Genomic DNA, 18,710 nt, shown 5'->3' with positions numbered 1-18,710 from the left:
CAACGTCTTGCCAAAACTATAGTTTGCTAATATGAAATCTGTGGAGTGGTTAACCAATGAGTTTTAATGACTTTAACCTAAGTGTATGTAAACTTCCGACTTCAATTGTATACGTGTGTGAGTATGTGTGTGTTTAAACAACACAGTGAGGTAGTGTATGTGGGTTCATGGTCCATTCAGAAATCTGATGGCGGAGGGGAAGAAGCTGTTTCTGAAATGTTGAATGTGAGTCTGGAGGCTCCTACACCTCCTTGATGGTAGCAATGAGAAGAGGGAACGTCCTGGATGATGGGGGCCCTTAATGATGGAAGCCGCCTTTTTAAGGCATAGCTCCTCAAAAAAAACTTTAAAACTCTTAAACACGTTGATGGAAAATTCAGAATCAGGTTTAATATCACTGGCATATGCTGTGAGATTTGTTGTTTTGTGGCAACTGTACAGTGCAGTATATAATAATTTTTAAAAAGCATAAATTACATGAAGTATATATTTTAAAAATTAAATAAGTCATGCAAAGAGAGCAAAAATAGTGAGGTATTGTTCATGGGTTCGCACAAGCAACCAATGTTTTAGGAACAGCTTCTTCCCATCTGCCATCAGATTTCTAAATGGACAATATTGATAGACCATCTGAGCAGGCAGCCTGAAGCTAGGTAGAAGGCACAAAGGATTAGTTTCATTTGGATCATGTTTGGCACAGATATTGTTGGTGGAAAGGCCCATTCCTGTGCTGTTGTGCTTTATATTCTATCTTCTAATGCAGAAAATGTGGACCTCTCCACCTGGGGATGTAAACAGGCGGGTGGGGAGTTCCAGAGGGAGGTGGAGTTGGTGGATAAGAGTCCACAGTTCTTCACAGAAAGGCAGCCGAAGCAGAGGAGCTTCGCGTCCTTCTCCAGACCCAAGCACTACCATCTCTGTGGCCCCTATCTATGCTGCCATTGGAGAGGAGCCAGAGGAGGTTCATGAAAATAATCCCAGGAATGAAAGGACAGCATACGAGAAATGTTTGATGGTGCTGGGCCTGTACTTGCTGGAGTTTAGAAGAATGAGGGGGGATCTGATTGATGACTATCAAGGCCTGGATAGAGTGGATGTGGAGAGGATGTTTCCTATAATGGGGAAGTCTAGGACTAGAAGGCACAGCCTCAGAATAGAGGGATATCGTATAGAGATGAGGAAGAATTTCTTTAGCCAGAGCTTGGTGAATGTGTGGAATTCATTGTCACAGACAGCTATGGAGGACAAGCTAACACGTTGACCACAGCATCTGCAGTGTACTTTGTGGAGGCCAAGTTATTGGGTGTATTTAAAGTGGAGGTTGATATGTTCTTGATTAGTCAGGGTGTCAAAGGTTCGAGGGAGAAGACAGGAGAATGGGGTTGAGAGGGATAGTAAATCAGTCATGATGGAATGGTGGAGCAGACTGGATGGGCCGAATGGCCTAATTCTGTTCCTTTCGCTACATAAAAACTACAGCACAGAACAAACCTTGTGCTGACTTTTTAACCTCCTTTAACATCAATCTCACTCTTCCCTCCCATATAGCCTCCATTTGCCTATCATCCATGTGTATCAGAGTCTCTTAAATGCCCCTAATGTATCTGCCTCTACCCCCACCCCGGCAGGGTGTTCCACACACCCACCACTCTGTAAAAACGTTACCTCTAACATGTCCCTTAGACTTTCCTCCAATCACTTTAAAATGCTGCTCCCTGGTATTTGCCATTTCTACTCTGGGCTGTCCACTCTGTCTATGCCTGTTATTATCTTGTCAAGTCACCTGTCATCCTGCTTCATTCCAGAGAGAGAAGACCGAGCTCAGTCAATAAGACATGCTGTATAATCCAGGCTTGTTTGAGAGTAACACGTTTCTGCCTCTATCATCACCCCGGTAGCATGTTCTATGTATCCACCACAACAACTTACCTCTGACAGCCCCCTTTTGGTCTCACCTTGTTTGACCCCTAGCTGGCTGTCAACCCCAGCACTAATCGACAGCCAAGGGACAGTGTCTGCTCAGGGAAGGCAGGGCAAGAGGTTGGAAGCCTGCAGTCTAAATGCCGCACTCTGCACAGACAGGGCCGGGGTGTGGTTTGGGTGGCTTCCAGTCAGTGAGCGTCTGTCTGATTCAGTGATAACTCAGCAAGTCAGGGTGCATTATGGAAATTAATTAACAGTGGACATTTTGGGCCGAAACCCTTCATCCGGACCGAAAGGGAAGGGGGAAGATGCCAGAATAAGGAGATGAGGGGAGGGGAAGTAAAGAGCTGGAAGGTGATAGGTGAGACCAGGTGAATGGGGGAGGGGTGAAGTAAAAAGTTGGGATGTGATAGGTGGAAAAGGCAAAGGGCTGAAGAAGAAGGAATCCGATAGGGGGAGATGGGACCATGGGAGAAAGGGAAAGAGGAAGGGCACTAGGGGGAGATAATAGGCAGGCAGGGGATGAGGTAAGAGGCTAGAATGGAGAAATGAAAAAGAGGAAAGGGGGAAGGGAAAGAATTACCAAATGCTGGAGAAATTGATATTCATGTTATCAGGTTTGAGGCTATTTAGATGGAATACAAGGTGTTGCTCATCCAGCCTGAGCGTGGGCTCATCGGGTCAGAAGACTGACATGTTGGAATGTTTGTTTGTGTGATGGACTATGTAGTGAATGGCCTATGCATGGGAGTATTTTCGGGGGATGATGAGACTGATAAACCAAGTGGGGTGAGGCTTCAGGCTGAGCTGTGAGGAATTGGTCTGTGGTCTTGTTCCAACATGAGATTGGGAGGGTGAATGACTGGAAAGCTTCATGCCCTTCCTCTTCCTGGGATTCCCTGAAGCCTTTTGGCAACCGGAGGAGCATTAATGAAACATAGAAACATAGAAAATAGGTGCAGGAGTAGGACATTCGGCCCTTCGAGCCTGCACCGCCATTCAGTATGATCATGGCTGATCATCCAACTCAGAACCCTGTACCTGCTTTCTCTCCATACCCCCTGATCCCTTTAGCCACAAGGGCCATATCTAACTTCCTCTTAAATATAACCAATGAACCGGCCTCAACTGCTTCCTGTGGCAGAGAATTCCACAGATTCACCACTCTCTGTGTGAAAAAGTTTTTCCTCATCTCAGTCCTAAAAGGCTTCCCCTTTATCCTTAAACTGTGACCACTCGTTCTGGACTTCCCCAACATTGGAAACAATCTTCCTGCATCTAGCCTGTCCAATCCCTTTAGAATTCTATACGTTTCAATAAGATCCCCCCCTCAATCTTCTAAATTCCAGTGAGTATAAGCCTAGTCGATCCAGTCTTTCTTCATATGAAAGTCCTGCCATCCCAGGAATCAATCTGGTGAACCTTCTCTGTACTCCCTCTATGGCAAGAATGTCTTTCCTCAGATTAGGGGACCAAAACTGCACACAATATTCTAGGTGCAGTCTCACCAAGACCTTGTACAACTGCAGTAGGACCTCCCTGCTCCTGTACTCAAATCCTTTTGCTATGAATGCCAACATACCATTTGCCTTTTTCACCGCCTTCTGTACCTGCATGCCCACCTTCAATGACTGGTGTACAAGGACACCCAGGCCTCGTTGCATCTCCCCTTTTCCTAATTGGCCGTTGTTCAGATAATAATATGTTTTCCTGTTCTTGCAACCAAAGTGGATAACCTCACATTTATCCACATTAAATTGCATCTGCCATGAATTTGCCCACTCACCTAACCTATCCAAGTCACCCTGCATCCTCTTAGCATCCTCCTCACAGCTAACACCGCCGCCCAGCTTCGTGTCATCCGCAAACTTGGAGATGCTGCATTTAATTCCCTCGTCTAAATCATTAATATATATTGTAAACAACTGGGGTCCCAGCACTGAGCCTTGCGGTACCCCACTAGTCACTGCCTGCCATTCTGAAAAGGTCCCGTTTACTCCCACTCTTTGCTTCCTGTCTGCCAACCAATTCTCTATCCACATCAATACCATACCCCCAATACCGTGTGCTTTAAGTTTGCACGCTAATCTCATAATGAAAGAGTGTTTGCCTTGCAGCAGATGGGGAAGGCCATTTGGTTCATCAGCCTGTGCTGACATTTCCAGATTGTCGTGCTTCCCTCACTCTCCTGTAGAGTATTTTGCTTCAAATATCAAATCAGTTTTTTTAAAAAAACACAAAATTGTACAGCCCAGCACAGATCCTTCAGCCCACAATGTGTGTGAACCCTTTAACCAACTCCAGGATCAACCTAACCCCTCCCTCCTATATAACCCTCCATTTTACTATCATCCTGTCTGAGAGTCTCTGATGTATCTGCCTCTTTCACCACCCCTGGCAGGGCATTCTACACACCCACCGTTCTCTGTGTGAAAGTACTTGCTCAGAATCAGAATCAGGTTTATTGTGGTGGGAAACTTGTTTACTTAGTAGCAGCAGTTGAATGTAATACATAATATAGAAAAAAAACATAGTAAAATAATAAAAAATAAATTACCAGTATGGATATATTGAATAGACTAAAAATCATGCAAAAAAACCCAGAAATAATATATATTAAAAAAAGTGAGGTAGTGTTCATGGGTTCAACGTCCATTTAGGAATCAGATGGCAGAGGGGAAGAAGCTGTTCCTGAATCACTGAGTGTGTGCCTTCAGGCTTCTGTACCTCCTACCTGATAGTAACAGTGAGAAAAGGGCATGCCCTGGGCGCTGGAGGTCCTTAATAATGGACACTACCTTTCTGAGACACCGCTCCTTGAAGATGCCCTGGGTACTTTGTAGACTAATGCCCAAGATGGAGCTGACTAGATCTACAACCCTCTGCAGCTTCTTTCGGTCCTGTGCAGTAGCCGCCCTTACCAGACAGTGATACAGCCTGTCAGAATGCTCTCCACAGTATACGAGTTTTTGAGTGTATTTGTTGACATACCAAACCTCTTCAAACTGCTAATGAAGTATAGTTGCTGTATTGCCTTCTTTATAACTACATCGATATGTTGGGACCTATACTTCCCTCCAATCACATTAAAATTTTAAACAACTTAGAGATACAGCACTGAATGGGTCCTTCCTATCCTTCGAGCCACACAATCCAGCAGCCCCCGATTTAACCGCAGCCGAATCACAGGACAGTTTACAATGACCAATTCACCTACTAACCAGTACAGCTTTGGAGAGTGGGAGGAAACTGGAGCACCTGGCGGACCCGTGTGAAGGACATACAAACTTTCTTACAAAGGATGGCAGAAATGACGACTAAGCCCCAGCTGTAATGGTGTCAGACTTACTGATACAGTGACGTGGGTCCCTCTTGTATTACCCATTTCCACCCTGGGGATAATGACTGTCCACTTTATCGTTACCTCCTTGTCGCGTACACCTTTATCAAGTCACCTCTCATCTTCTTTCTCTCCAAAGAGAAAAGTCCTCACTCACTCAACCTTTCCTCAGAAAACAAAGATAAGAAGGTGCTAACTCTCTGTGATTTCCAGATCACCACCCACTGTTCATTACAAAGTCTTTGATGTTTGTCTTCATTTGTTTTTGTCACATGTACCAAAGTACTGTGAAAACCTCCTTTACGTTTTGTGTTCCTGCTTATCTCTCTCCAGGAGCCCTCCCTCCCCCAATCTCCACCTTGCCCTCTCCCAACCTTCACTCTCCCCTTCCCCAACCTCCACCCTCCCTTCCCCTTCCCCAACCTCCACCCTCTCCTCCCCTCCCCAATCTTCACCTTCCCCTCTCCCAACCTTCACTCTCCCCTCCCCTCCCCTCCCCTCCCCAATCTCCACCCTCCCCTTCCCCAACCTCCACCCTCTCCTCCCCTGCCCAATCTTCACCTTCCCCTCCCCAATCTCCACCCTCCCCTTCCCCAACCTCCACCCTCTCCTCCCCTCCCCAATCTTCACCTTCCCCTCCCCAATCTCCACCCTCCCCTTCCCCAACCTCCACCCTCTCCTCCCCTCCCCAATCTTCACCTTCCCCTCTCCCAACCTTCACTCTCCCCTCCCCTCCCCTCCCCAATCTCCACCTTCCCCTCTCCCAACCTCCACCCTTCCCTCTCCTTTCCTCCCACATCACTCCTTTGTTTTTCCTCTGTGCTCTCCGCCCCCCTCTCTCCCACCATCTCTCTCAACTCCACCACTGCTTCCCTCCCTACCTGTACTACCCACTTGTCATCGGTTTGCATGTCATCAAGAACTGTTAGGATAAGAACAGCTTCTTCCCCAGGCCGTAAGACGACTGAACTGCCTGCCACCACCCAGGTCTCATCACGTATGAAGTGCCAGTAGTGTTATACTGTTCACTATTTAACTTGTGTCAGTCCATCCCCGCCTCAGAATGCTTTTGCAATGCTGTCCCTCTTCTCTCTGTGCTGGGCGTCTCTGCACTCCACTCCCAGTCCCGATAATACCGTCCCTCTTCTCTCCGTGCTGGGCGTCACTGCACTCCACTCCCAGTCCCGATAATGCTGTCCCTCTTCTCTCCGTGCTGGGCGTCTCTGCACTCCACTCCCAGTCCCGATAATACTGTCCCTCTTCTCTCCGTGCTGGGTGTTTCTGCACTCCACTCCCAGTCCCGATAATGCTGTCCCTCTTCTCTCTGTGCTGGGCGTCTCTGCACTCCACTCCCAGTCCCGATAATGCTGTCCCTCTTCTCTCCATGCTGGGCGTCTCTGCATTCCACTCCCAGTCCCGATAATACTGTCCCTCTTCTCTCCGTGCTGGGTGTCTGCACTCCACTCCCAGTCCCGATAATGCTGTCCCTCTTCTCTCTGTGCTGGGCGTCTCTGCACTCCACTCCCAGTCCCGATGCAGGGTTTTGATCATTCCTGACGCTGCCCGACCTGCTGAGTTCCAGCAGCATATTGTTTGTTATGCCAGATTCCAAGGTCTGCTGTCTCTAGTGAAATGCTTCTGTTGCCTGCCATCCAAACAGATTATGTCATACGTCCAAGAGATTTAGGATTCAAGATTGCTTAATGTCATTTCTAGTGCATTGGTGTAAAGAAGAATGAAATAATTGTTACTCCGGATCTGATGTCGCACAATAAAACATAAGATAAAAGACATAATAATTTAATAAAACACAATAAATATAAATACATAGGATAGCTTATTTACATAGAATGATTGTCTGTCCATAAAGTAATACTAGGCACAGGAGTGTCTGTATACAAGGTGACTCTGACAGAAAATGATAAAGTAGTGGTGTTTGGGGGTGTGGAGGGGTGGGTTAGTGGGTGGAGGTGTTGATCAGCCTCACTGCTTGGGGAAAGTAACTGTTTTTGTGTCTGGTGGTCCTGGTGTGGATGCTACGTAGCCTCCTCCCTGATGGGAGTGGGACAAACAGTCCATGAGCAGGGTGGGTGGGATCCTTCATGATGTTACTGGCCCTTTCCCAGCACCTTTCTGGGCGCTGAGTAGGCTACGGTCAATTATGGATAACTCTGAACATCCTCTACATAGCACCATCCAGAGACAGAGAAGCAGTTTCAGCGACAGGTTACTATCGATGCAATGCTCCTCAGACAGGATGAAGAGGTCAATACTCCCCAATGCCATTAGGCTTTACAATTCTACCGCCAGGACTTAAGAACTTTTTTAAAAGCTATTATTAATGCTTTTTGAGATAGTGATTTAGATGCATATCATATTTTTTACTGAGTTAAGTATTGTATGTAATTAGTTTTGCTACAACAAGTGTATGGGACATTGGAAAAAAAGTTGAATTTCCCCATGGGGATGAATAAAGTATCTATCTATCTATCTATCTATCATATGGTATGTCCCTGACGGTGGGCAGGCTGGTGGGGTGAGGCGTTGGGTAGGTTTGACTACCCGCTGCAGAGATTTCCATCGAGGTGATAAAAAGAAAACAATATGTCGAACGTAGTGTTGCAGTTACAGAGAGGGTGCAGTGTGGGAGACAAAGTGCAATGGTCACGAATGTGTTGATCATTGATGCAGAACACAGTATTTCACTGTATATTTTGATGTTTCACAATCTTTATAAAGCTAATATTTAAGTACTGGGAAATCAAGAGTTCATCTTTCAGTGTACAAGTGGTCTGTTCAATGGTCTGATAGCAGCAGGGTAGAGCCCGGTAGGTTGTGCTTTCAGGCTTTTGCACCTTCTGCCCAAAGGTGGGGCTGAGAAGTGAGAATGTCCGGGTGAGTGGGGTGTTTTATTTACTGAGGCAGAGTGAGGGTTCGTTTCATTACACCCACTTTGTGAACTTCGATACTAAGTTAGTGAAACAGGTCTATGAACAGCCTGCTGATGGGAATGGGTTCCTTGTCTCCACCCTCGGTAAGCTGACAGTGATCCTCTCCGGCAGAGGGCTTGGTCCTGTTGTCTGGTGTTTTCTGTGTGAGGTACGTGCATTCCCCCGTCTCCCTGGGAGCTCCAGTTTTCTCTCATATCCCAACATCATGCGGGTCAGTGGTTTAATTTGCCCCTTGTGTGTTGGTTGAAGGGTAGTATATGGGGAAGGTTTTTGGGTGAACAAGGAGGAATTAGGCTAAATGGGTGATTGAATATCAGCAAGGAGCAGAATTCAGCCACTTGGTCTCTCGAGTTTTTATCGCCATTTCATTATGGCTGATGTATTATCCCTTTCATCCCCATTCTCCTGCCTTCTCCCTGTAACTTTTGACAGCCTGACTAATCAACCTCTGTTTTAAATATATCCAATGACTTGGCCTCTGTAGCAATGAATTCCACAGATTCTCTACCCTCTGGCTAAAGAAATTCCTCCTCATCTCTGCTCTCTGACTTGGTGGGACCTCTTTTGTGGCTGTGGCCTTTATCCATAGGGTTCCCTGACAGTGAGTGGCGCTGAACTGGCTCTGTGCTGTCGACTCACTGCGGTTCATACGGGGAGGAGGCAGGAGTCTGGGGCCGAGAGGGAAATGGATCGGCCGTGATGAGATGGCGAACCAGACCCGATGGGGCAAACTCTGCCCTGATATCTTATGTTCTGTGTTTGAATTTGTTTACTTTTTAATTGTCTGCACGATTCGTTCTTTTTTTCACACATTAGGTATTTGACAGTCTTTGTGTTGTGAGTTTTTTTCCGTGGATTCTATCGTGTTTGTTTTATAGCTGACTGCAAGAAGACAAATTTCAAGATGTACATACTTTGATAATAAAAGTACTTTAAAGTTTGAAGGGCCTGTCCTTGTGCTGGATCTCTCTATGACCTGGCCGTGGTACTCACCATCTGGCAACTGAGATCCTGTGTTACAGCGGTGATGTCTCAACAGAGTAGATCAATCCTGGCCTGGATCAGCTGTGCCTTTTTATTGGAATTGGTTTATTATTGTCACATGCACTGAGATACAGTGAAAAGCTTGTCTTGCATACTGTCCATACACCGTGCATTGAGGTAGAACAAGGGAAAACAGTAACAATGCAGAATAAGGTGTGACAGCTGCTGGAAGAGAGCAGTTGTAAACAGTGAAGTACAAGATCATAATGAGGGAGATTTGAGTCCATTTCGTGGTAAAGCTGTTCTTGAGCTTGGAGGGGTGTGCTTTCAGTCTTTAGTATGGGAGGGGGAGAAGAGAGAATGTCTAGGGTGGATGGTCTTTGCTTATTTGAGGATGGGAAGTGTGGACAGAGTCCATGGAGAGGTGGCTGGATTGAGTGACGTACTCGACTCCCTGCAGCTTCGAGCAGAGCGGTTGCTGTACCGAGCCGTGATGTATCCACGGAGGATGCTGTCAGGGTCGATAGGGGCATGCTGACTTTATTTAGCCTCGCGGATGCAGAGGCATTGGTAAGATTTCTGGGCCATAACTTCTGTTGTTCTTTGATGGGGAAAATTAGAAACACTAACAATGATTGGATTTCCCCCGTTTCCAGGGAGAGTATTTATCGATTGCTGCCTCAAACTACACCAGAGAACATCAGCAAGAACTTTGAACAGTACACAATAGATCCTGCTTCACGATACCCCACCCTCAACTCCAGCTGTGTGCAGCCGCATCAGGTGAGACAATTTCATCACACCTGTGAGATCATAGAGAGATAAGGAGCAGAGTCAGGCCATTCAGCCCATCAAATCTGCTCCACCATTCCATCATGGCTGACCCATTTCCCTTTCATCCTCATTCTCCTGCCTTTTCCCTGAAACCTTTGACACCCTGACTAATCAAGTACATACCAACCTCTGCTTTAAATATACCCAATGACCTGGCCTGCACAGCTGTCTGTGGCAATGAATTCCACAGATTCACCATTCTCTGGGTGAAAAAATTCCTCCTCATCTCTGTTCTAAAGAGACGTCCCTCTATTCTGACCTCTATTTGGACCCTCTTGTCCTAGACTCCCCACTATAGGAAACATCTTCTCCATGTCTACTGTATCTGGGTCTTTCAAATATTTGATAGGTTTCAATGAGATCCCACCTCATTCTTCTAAACCCCAGTGAGTACAGGCCCAGAGCCATCAAATGTTCCTCAGACATTAACCCTTTCAGTCCTGGGTTCATTCTCATAAACCTCCTCTGGATGCTCCCCAATGCCAGCACAACTGTCCTCAGTTAGGAAGCAAGATAGAAATAATATGGAGAATTCTACATAAATGCCCAAAAGTCATCGCTGTTTCGAGCCTTGCTCCACCATTCTTTCAACCTATTTCTCCTCCCCACATTCCAGACTAGAAGGCCATTCACCCATCATGCTTGTGCCAGCTCTTTGAATGTACATCTAATCAGTCCCCTCACTGCACTAACAACTCCCCTCCCCTCAATGGTCATCCAGTTTCTTTTTGAGTTAATATGGACACTCCTCAGTGTAGAGAGAACTGCATTGACTACACAGTGTATTTTGCTTTAGAAATAACTGATTTAGAACTAGCTAACCGGGTCTGACTGGGCTACAGGGATTAATGGAGCCCTCCCTCTCTCTCCTACCCAGGTCCGTCAGCTCTACATTACCACCGATCTGAAGAGCTGTCCGCTCGAGAGGGTCAACTCCATGCGGAAGTCCATCAAAGTTTCCCGCCGTGGTGAGTTACGCCCACAGTGAGGGTCAGGTTATCTCATGCCCTTTGTCCCCCTCCAGCCTCCCTGTCTTGGTCCTCCCTTCAGTAGAGCAGCCAAGCCTGGGGTCGGGGGGTTAGTGAATGAGTATGGGGGACTGTTTAGAAGAGTCTTGAAAGACCATAGATGCTAGAAATCTAAACTCACTAAAGTTCAAAATAAATTTATTTTCAAGGTACATAGATGTCACCAAATCCAACCCTGAGATGTACCTTCTTGCAGGCATTCACAGTAAAACAAAGAATTACAAAAAAAAGCAAACAAAATACTAATAATAAATAAATAGGCAATAAATATGGAGAACATGAGATGAAGAGTCCTTGAAAATGAATCCATAGGTTGTGGGAACAGTTCAGTGATGGGGTGAGTGAAGTTATCCCCACTGGTTCAAGAGCCTGATGGTTGAGGGGTAATAACTTCCTGAACTGTGAGGTGGGGGATGGTGGGCAGATTCTTATCAAATTCCATCTTCTTCAGCTTTTCGTTACTTACACTTAATATCTCCCAGCTTCTTACATCATCCACAGGACATACCATATGTCCTCAAGCTCCTAATGAAATATAGCCACTGGTGTACCTTCTTTGTAATTGTATCAATACCTTGGGCACAGAGTAGTTGACATCCAGGAACTTGAAGCTGCTCACCCTATCTGCCACTGACCCCTCGGTGAGGACTGGTGCGTGTTCTCTCAACTTCCCTTTCCTGAAGCCCATAATCCCTTCCATGGTCTCACTGACAGCAATGCATTGTGGGAAGGGGTTCAGATGGAGGGAGGACCATTTTGGTTGAGTGACGTTGATTCTGTGTGGAAATCCTAGCACACACATCGGTCAAAACTGTTCACCTGTTGCTTTATTTGTTCCAGATTCGGAGATTCGCCCCAACAGGTTGTTGACGTGGTGTCAGAAGCAGACCGAGAGCTATGAGAACGTGAAGATCACCGATCTGACCAGCTCCTGGCGCAGTGGCCTGGCACTGTGTGCCATCATACACCACTTCTGCCCGCACCTCATGTACGCTACACTCTTAACATTGTCTGTACCGGAGTTGGGTGGGACGGTGAGGGGAATCTCTGCCACCCAGGGCTTCTCTCCAAGTCCCACCCAGCCCTGGGTATAAACTCTCCATCTTCCTCCCCAAAAGCACTCTGGGAGCACCTCCATCAGGAGTGCAGGGGTTCAAAGTGGCTCACCTTCACCTCGTGAAGGGCAGTCAGGAGATTAGCTTTAGTACAGGCCCTTTGGCCCGTAATGTTCTGCAGACCAATGTAAACCTACTCCACCGTCGATCGGACCCTTCCCTCCTGTACGGCGCACAGCTCTCCACCTTTCTAACATCCGTGCGCCAGTCTAAGAATCACTCAAATGTCCCCAATGTATCAGCCTCGATCGTCATGTTTTATAAAGACAAACAGATCTGCTTTACTTGTCACACTGAAACATGCAGTGAAATACATCATTAGCGTCGATGACCAACACAATCCGAGGATGTGCTGGGGGCAGCCCGCAAGAGTCAACAAACATCCAGTGCCATCGTAGCATGCCCACATCTTACCAACCGTAACCTGTACATCTTTGGACTGTGGGAGGAAACCTGAGTACCAGAAGAAAACCCACGTGGTCATGGAGAGAACGTCCAAACAGTGGAAATTGAACCTGGGTTAATTATGGCCAGTGTTGGAGGGCCATAGACTGACCATGGAGTAGATTTGTATAGGTTGGTCCAACATTGTGGGCCGAAGGGTCTGTACTGTTTTATACTGTTCCATGCTCTATATTTGCCACACTCGATGCACCTCACCTGCATCAGGAGTGACGACCCGATTGGAGTAGCTTGTTGCTCCTGAGACCTGGGCTCGTAACTTGGGCATGGAGGTACGCAAAATTATCAGGGGTGTAGATCAGGTGAATACAAACAGGCTTTTTCCACTGAGGTTGGGTGAGACTACACCGGAGGTCGTGGGTTAAGGGGAAGGGTGAAATGTTTAAGAGGAAGCTGAGGGGGAACTTCTTCACTCAGAGGGTGGTGAGAGTGTGGAACGAGCTGCTAGCACAAGTGGTGAATGTGAGATCGATTTCAACATTAAGTGAAGCTTGGAGAAGTACATGGATGGGAGGGGTACTTGCGTGTTTAGAGATACAGCACGGACTGGGCCCTTTCTAGCCTTTTGAGCTGCACTGCTGACCAACCCACAGATTTAACCCGAGCCTAATCACAGGAAAATTTACAGTGATGAATTACCTACTATCCTGTACGTCTTTGGACTGTGGGAGGAAACCCACACACTCACACTTGTTTACAGAGGATGTTGGAATTGACCTCTGAACTCCAAAGCCCTGAGCTGTAGCAGTGTTGCACTAACCTTTACACCACCGTGATGCCCAGGGTGTGGAGAGCAATGGCCCGGGTGTGATTGCTGGGATGGTGCAGACTGAATCGGTTCAAGGGCCTGTTTCCGTGCTCTAGTGGTTTATGATTCTATAACTGTGATGGCAAGAACTGCCCTACTAATGGGAGCCTCTTCCTTTGTCCTTCCAGTGACTTTGACTCCCTGAATGAGGAGGATGCAGCCAAGAACAACCAGCTGGCCTTTGACATTGCAGAGCGGGAGTTTGGTATCTCTCCGGTCACCACGGGGAAAGAGATGGCCTCCGTCAGTGAGCCAGATAAGCTCATCACGGTCATGTACCTCTCCAAGTTCTATGAGCACTTCCGAGGGAACCCCACATCCACCCCCTGTGAGTGGAATTAATTTCCAGACAATTAACTCCCCTGCTAACATCTTCTTCCCCTTCCTCATCACCTGGATTCACCTCTCTCCTGCTAACATACTCTTTCCTATCCACCCACCTTCCCCTCACCTGGATTCACCTCTCTCCTGCTAACGTACTCTTTCCTATCCACCCACCTTCCCCTCATCTGGATTCACCTGTCCTCTGTTAATTTGTACTCCTTCTCCTCCCCACATTCACGTCCTGGTTCGGAACCCTTCCTTTCCAGTCCTGATGAAGGGTCTTGGCCTGAAACAACAACTGCTTATTCATTTCCATAGGTGCTGACTGACCTGAGTTCCTCCAGCATTTTGTGTGTGTTGCTCTGGATTTCCAGCATCTGCAGAATCTCTCATGTGTACAACATTTAAATGTTAGCTTTAGTTGTTTTATGTACCTCAAAACATTGAAACATAGTGAAATACATCACTTGTGTCAGTGACCATCGTAGCTGAGGATGTGTTGATGGCACCTTCCATCAGTGCCAACACAGCATACCCTCAACTCACTAAACCTAACCCGTACGTCTTTGGACTGTGGGAGGAAACCGGAACACCCGGAGCAAACTCACTTGGTCAAGGGGAGAACGTACAAACTCCTTACAGACAGTTGAGTATTGGGAGCAGTTTTGTGCTCCATATCTAAAGAAAGATGTGTTAGATTGAGAGGGTCCAGAGGAAGTTCACAAGAATGATCCTGGGAATAGAAGGGTTAATATACGAGGAGTGTTTGATGGCTTTGCGCCTGTACTTGCTGGAGTTTAGAAGAATGAGGGACGATCTCATTGAAGGAGTGTTTGATGGCTCTGGGCCTGTAATTGCTGGAGTTTAGAAGAATGAGGAGGGATCTCATTGAAACCTATTGAATATTGAATGGTCCAGATATTGTGGACTTTTCCAATAGTAGGAGAGTCTAGGACCAGAGGGCACAGGCTCAAAATAGAGCAGGGGTTCCCAACCTTTTTTATGCCATGGACCCCAATCATTAACCTGTGGGTCCATGCACCCCAGGTCGGAAACCCCTTTGGAACAGAGATGGGGAGGAACACGCACACAATGCTGAAGGAACTCAGCAGGTCAGGCAGCATCTGTGGAGATGACTAAACAGTCAACGTTTCTGGCTGAGACCCTTCAGCAGGTCGATTAAAAAATTGGAGAATGACAAGGGAGACATACCAAAATTTGTTTAGAGTTCTTAACTTGCATCCACCTGAAAATTCATCATCATCATTATATGCCCTGTTGTATGATGTGAGCGATCACGGTCCCATGACCATACTTGTTCTTGGCAAATTTTTCTGCAGTTGTTTGCCATTGCCGCCTTCTGGGCAGCATCTTTTCTTGTAAAGACCCCAGACATTGTCAATACTCTTCAGAAATTGTCTGCCGATCGTCAGTGGTCGCATGACCAGGACGTGATATGTTACAGCTACTTGTATGACCATCCACCACCCGTTCCGATGGTTTGGGCAGTGGGGAGCTAAGTAGATGCTACACCTTGCACCTCCTTTGGTAGAAACATATCTCCACCTGTAATAACCTCCACATTGACAGTAGAAGCTGAAAGAACAGGAAATGCCCAGCTGATCAATCAGTATCTGTGGGGGGAGAGAGAGAAGTAGACCTAATGTTTCAGGTGGAAGATCCTTGTGTGTCCATTATTTTCTGCTTGTGTTTCAGATTTCCAGCTCCTGAAGTTCTTCTCATTTTCATGCCCCTCCATGTAGAGAGTGTTTTCACTGTGGTAACATGTCCCCAGGTGTTTCTTGCCTCTGAACTTGACAAGGAGAACTTGGGACAGCTTGCTTCAAAGTTTGGTCAGAGCTGGAGAGGTGGAGGAGTTCAGAAGCAGTGTGCAAGTGTACCAATCCATAGGAAGGATCTTGGCCCTGAAGCATTGACTGTTTATTCCTCTCCGTAGATGCTGCCTGAGCTGCTGAGTTCCTCAGCATTTTGTGTGTTGCTCATCTCCCAGAGCAAGTGCTCTCGTTAAGAGGAGTTTATCGCGGGTCTGGGAGGAGTTAGATCCAGGGAAGGGTGAGTCCGTGGAGGAAGCTGCCAACAATTGATAAAAATTATTACACAGCAACATTGTCAGAACTGTCTTCAGGGTACCAGAGCAGTCTGTGATATCTCAGTGAACCTCACCGTTGTCCACTCTCACCCTACTCCCTGGCATTCTCATGTCGAACCCTTGCAGCCTGCAGGACCGAGAGAGTGTTGCGATGGGAAAAGTAGCTGCCCCTGACTCTGTAACACAGGAAACTGTCCCAGCTACGTTGAGTGAAACATGTTTGTCTTTTGCCAGCAGCTGTGTTCCAGCACCGGAAGGAAGGAAGTAATGACATTTCAGCACCGACATCCAGACAATCGAATTCCCTCTGTAACGTTATCAACCTGTTACCGAGGAAAAGGACTCCAAAGGTGTGTATGGTTACGATCAGAAACTCATTTATTTATATATTTTGAGATACAGCGTGGAACAGGCCCTTCTGGCACTTCGAGCTGTGATGCCCAGCAACCCACCAACTTAACCCCAGCCTAGTCACAGGACTGTTAACAATGATGCATTAGTCTGTTAACCGGTATGTCTTTGGACAGTGGGAGACCGGGGCACCCGGAGGAAACCCCCACACATACAGGAAGGAACGCATAGACTTGCTGACACAGGATGCTGGAATTGAGCTCCGATGCCCCAAGATGTAGTAGCATCATGGTAATTGCTTCACTCCCGTGGCCCCGGTAGTCGTTTTGCAGCAATACATAAAAATAAATTACTGAAAGTTACAAAAATAAACGAATTGTGCAAAAGTGGAATAACGAGTTAGCTTCAGGATCAGGTTCAATATCACCGGCCCACGTTGTGAAAAGTGTCGTTTTGCAGCAGCAGTACTTTGCAATATATAAAAATAGAAGCTATGAATTACAATAATATATATAAAAAGTTAAATTAAACAAGTTGTGCAAAATGGGAGCAACAAAAATAGTGAGGCAGTGTACATGGGTTCCTTATCCATTCCGAAATCTGTTGGAAGAAGCGAAGAAACTGTTCCTGAAGCATTGAGTGTGTGTCTTCAGGCTCCTGTACCTCCTACCTGATGGTAGCAATGAGAAGAGGGCAGGTCCTGGGATATTTATGGGTTTATGGACAATTCAAAAATCTGCTGGTAGAGGAAAGCAACTGTTTCTAAAATGTTGAATGTGGGTCTTCAGGCTCCTGTACCACCTCTCCGATAGCTCCAACAAGAAGAGGGCAGATCCCGAATGGTGAGGGTATTGAATGAGGGTTGTCTCCTTTTTGAGGCACTGTTTCGTGAAGATGGTCTTACAGAGTGCTTTTGCTACCTGTCAATGCCTTTTGGAGGCTCAGTCAGTGTTTGAAGGATAGAGAAGGGGAAACAAACTCCTGGATCTAGTTGTACAATGAATGAGAATCAGGTTTATTATCGCTGATGAAATGTATTTCTTGTGCCGTACATAGGAATACCCTAGAGCAAAGAAGACTGAAGGAAGATTTGACAGAGGGAGACAAAGTTATGAGGGGTATAGACAGGGTAAATGCAAGCAGGCTTTTTCCACTGAGGTTGGGTGAGACTATAACTAGAGGTCATGGGTCAAGGGTGAAAGGGGAAACATTTAAGGGGAACCTGAGGGGGAACTTCTTCACTCAGAGGGTGGTGAGAGTGTGGAACGAGTTGCCAGCAGAAGTGGTGGATGTGTGCTTGATTTCAACACTTCAGAGAAGTTTTTGATAGGAGGGTATGAAGGTTTATGGTCGGTGCAGGTCAATGGGACTAGGCAAGTTAATAGTTTGGCATTGATCTGATGGGCTAATGGGCCTGTTTCTGTGCTGCAGTGTGGTATGACTCTAAATTACTTTCCAGCTAATAGAGTGCTATCACAAACTAATGGACTGAGTGTTTCCTTCTGGAATTCTTCACATCCAGAATAATGTTCCTGCATTGGTATTGGGATTGTCTGGCTAAGTAGTGAGGAAGAGAAGATCTTGGGAGGGGAGGGTCTTTGCAGACATCCGATCTGTGTGGGTACCACATTTTGGAGAAGGTCCTTGCAGACGTCCAGTCTGTGTGGGTGGCACGTTTTACGCTATGTCCTTGCAGATGTCCGGTCTGTGTGGGAGCAACGGTTTGATGCTTTACTTCTTGACCACAGGAAAAGAAAAGTGAGGATAAAGATGGAGCGAGCAAGCGGCGGAAGAAGGCTGTCACAGACTGGCAGGAGGTGAGTGAAGTAATGTCTGTACCGTTGTGTCAGGAGGGGGTGGACGCTCCGTCACTGCACAATCTCTGGCCCACTCTGGATGGGGTGGGCTTCACCCCTGATATCTATCTATCCATCTGTCCATCCTTCCGTCCATCACGGGACAGGCTCTTCTGGCCCAACAAACTGTGCCCCCTGGCAACTCATCGATTTAACCCTAGCCTAATTACAGGATAATTTACAATGACCATTTAACCTAATAACCGGTACGTCATTGGATTGTGGGAGGAAACTGGAGCACCTGGAGGAAACCCATGTGTTAACACTCAAATAACAAAGACAAGTTTTCCTTTCGTTGAAACAACTTTACTTTCTCTGTCTCGTTCAATACGTGAGAGCCACCATCTTCTTCCCCACAATCCCCATCCACCCCTCGTGCGCTTGCCAAGTCAATTCTTACAGAGCTCACCACCACGCAGTCACAGCGAGAACATACAAACTCCTCACAGGCAGTGGCGGAATTGAATTCTGAGCTCCGCCACCCTAAGCTGGAACAGGGCTGTGCTAACAGCTAGGCTACCACGTTCCTTCCCAACCTCCAGGGAGAGAGATGGGTGTGGGGAGTGTTTTACAGAGAAGCTGTACAAGATGTTGTTGTGGCTTAAATTAGAGTATTGCAAGCCG

At 46.8% G+C, this 18,710-nt stretch overlaps 1 protein-coding gene across 13 annotated transcripts in view; it reads left to right on the top strand.

The window, feature by feature from the left end:
• Positions 1-18,710, top strand: part of LOC140729753 (F-actin-monooxygenase MICAL2-like) — a 261,577-nt gene that overhangs the window by 127,432 nt on the left and 115,435 nt on the right. For 12 of the 13 annotated variants that reach the window (XM_073049935.1, XM_073049934.1, XM_073049931.1 and 9 more), the window contains exons 10-15: positions 9,855-9,981; positions 10,910-11,000; positions 11,901-12,048; positions 13,574-13,773; positions 16,114-16,229; positions 17,979-18,047. In XM_073049935.1, the coding sequence (XP_072906036.1) occupies positions 9,855-9,981; positions 10,910-11,000; positions 11,901-12,048; positions 13,574-13,773; positions 16,114-16,229; positions 17,979-18,047 (751 nt within the window). The remainder of the gene's footprint in view (positions 1-9,854; positions 9,982-10,909; positions 11,001-11,900; positions 12,049-13,573; positions 13,774-16,113; positions 16,230-17,978; positions 18,048-18,710) is intronic. The other variant, XM_073049926.1, reaches the window with a different exon arrangement.

The sequence above is a fragment of the Hemitrygon akajei genome, chromosome 6, assembly GCF_048418815.1.
Source record: "Hemitrygon akajei chromosome 6, sHemAka1.3, whole genome shotgun sequence".
NCBI classification, from domain to species: Eukaryota; Metazoa; Chordata; class Chondrichthyes; order Myliobatiformes; family Dasyatidae; genus Hemitrygon; species Hemitrygon akajei.
The sequence above is the reverse complement of the archived record's forward strand: the minus strand, read 5'-3'. Positions and strand labels throughout refer to the sequence as shown.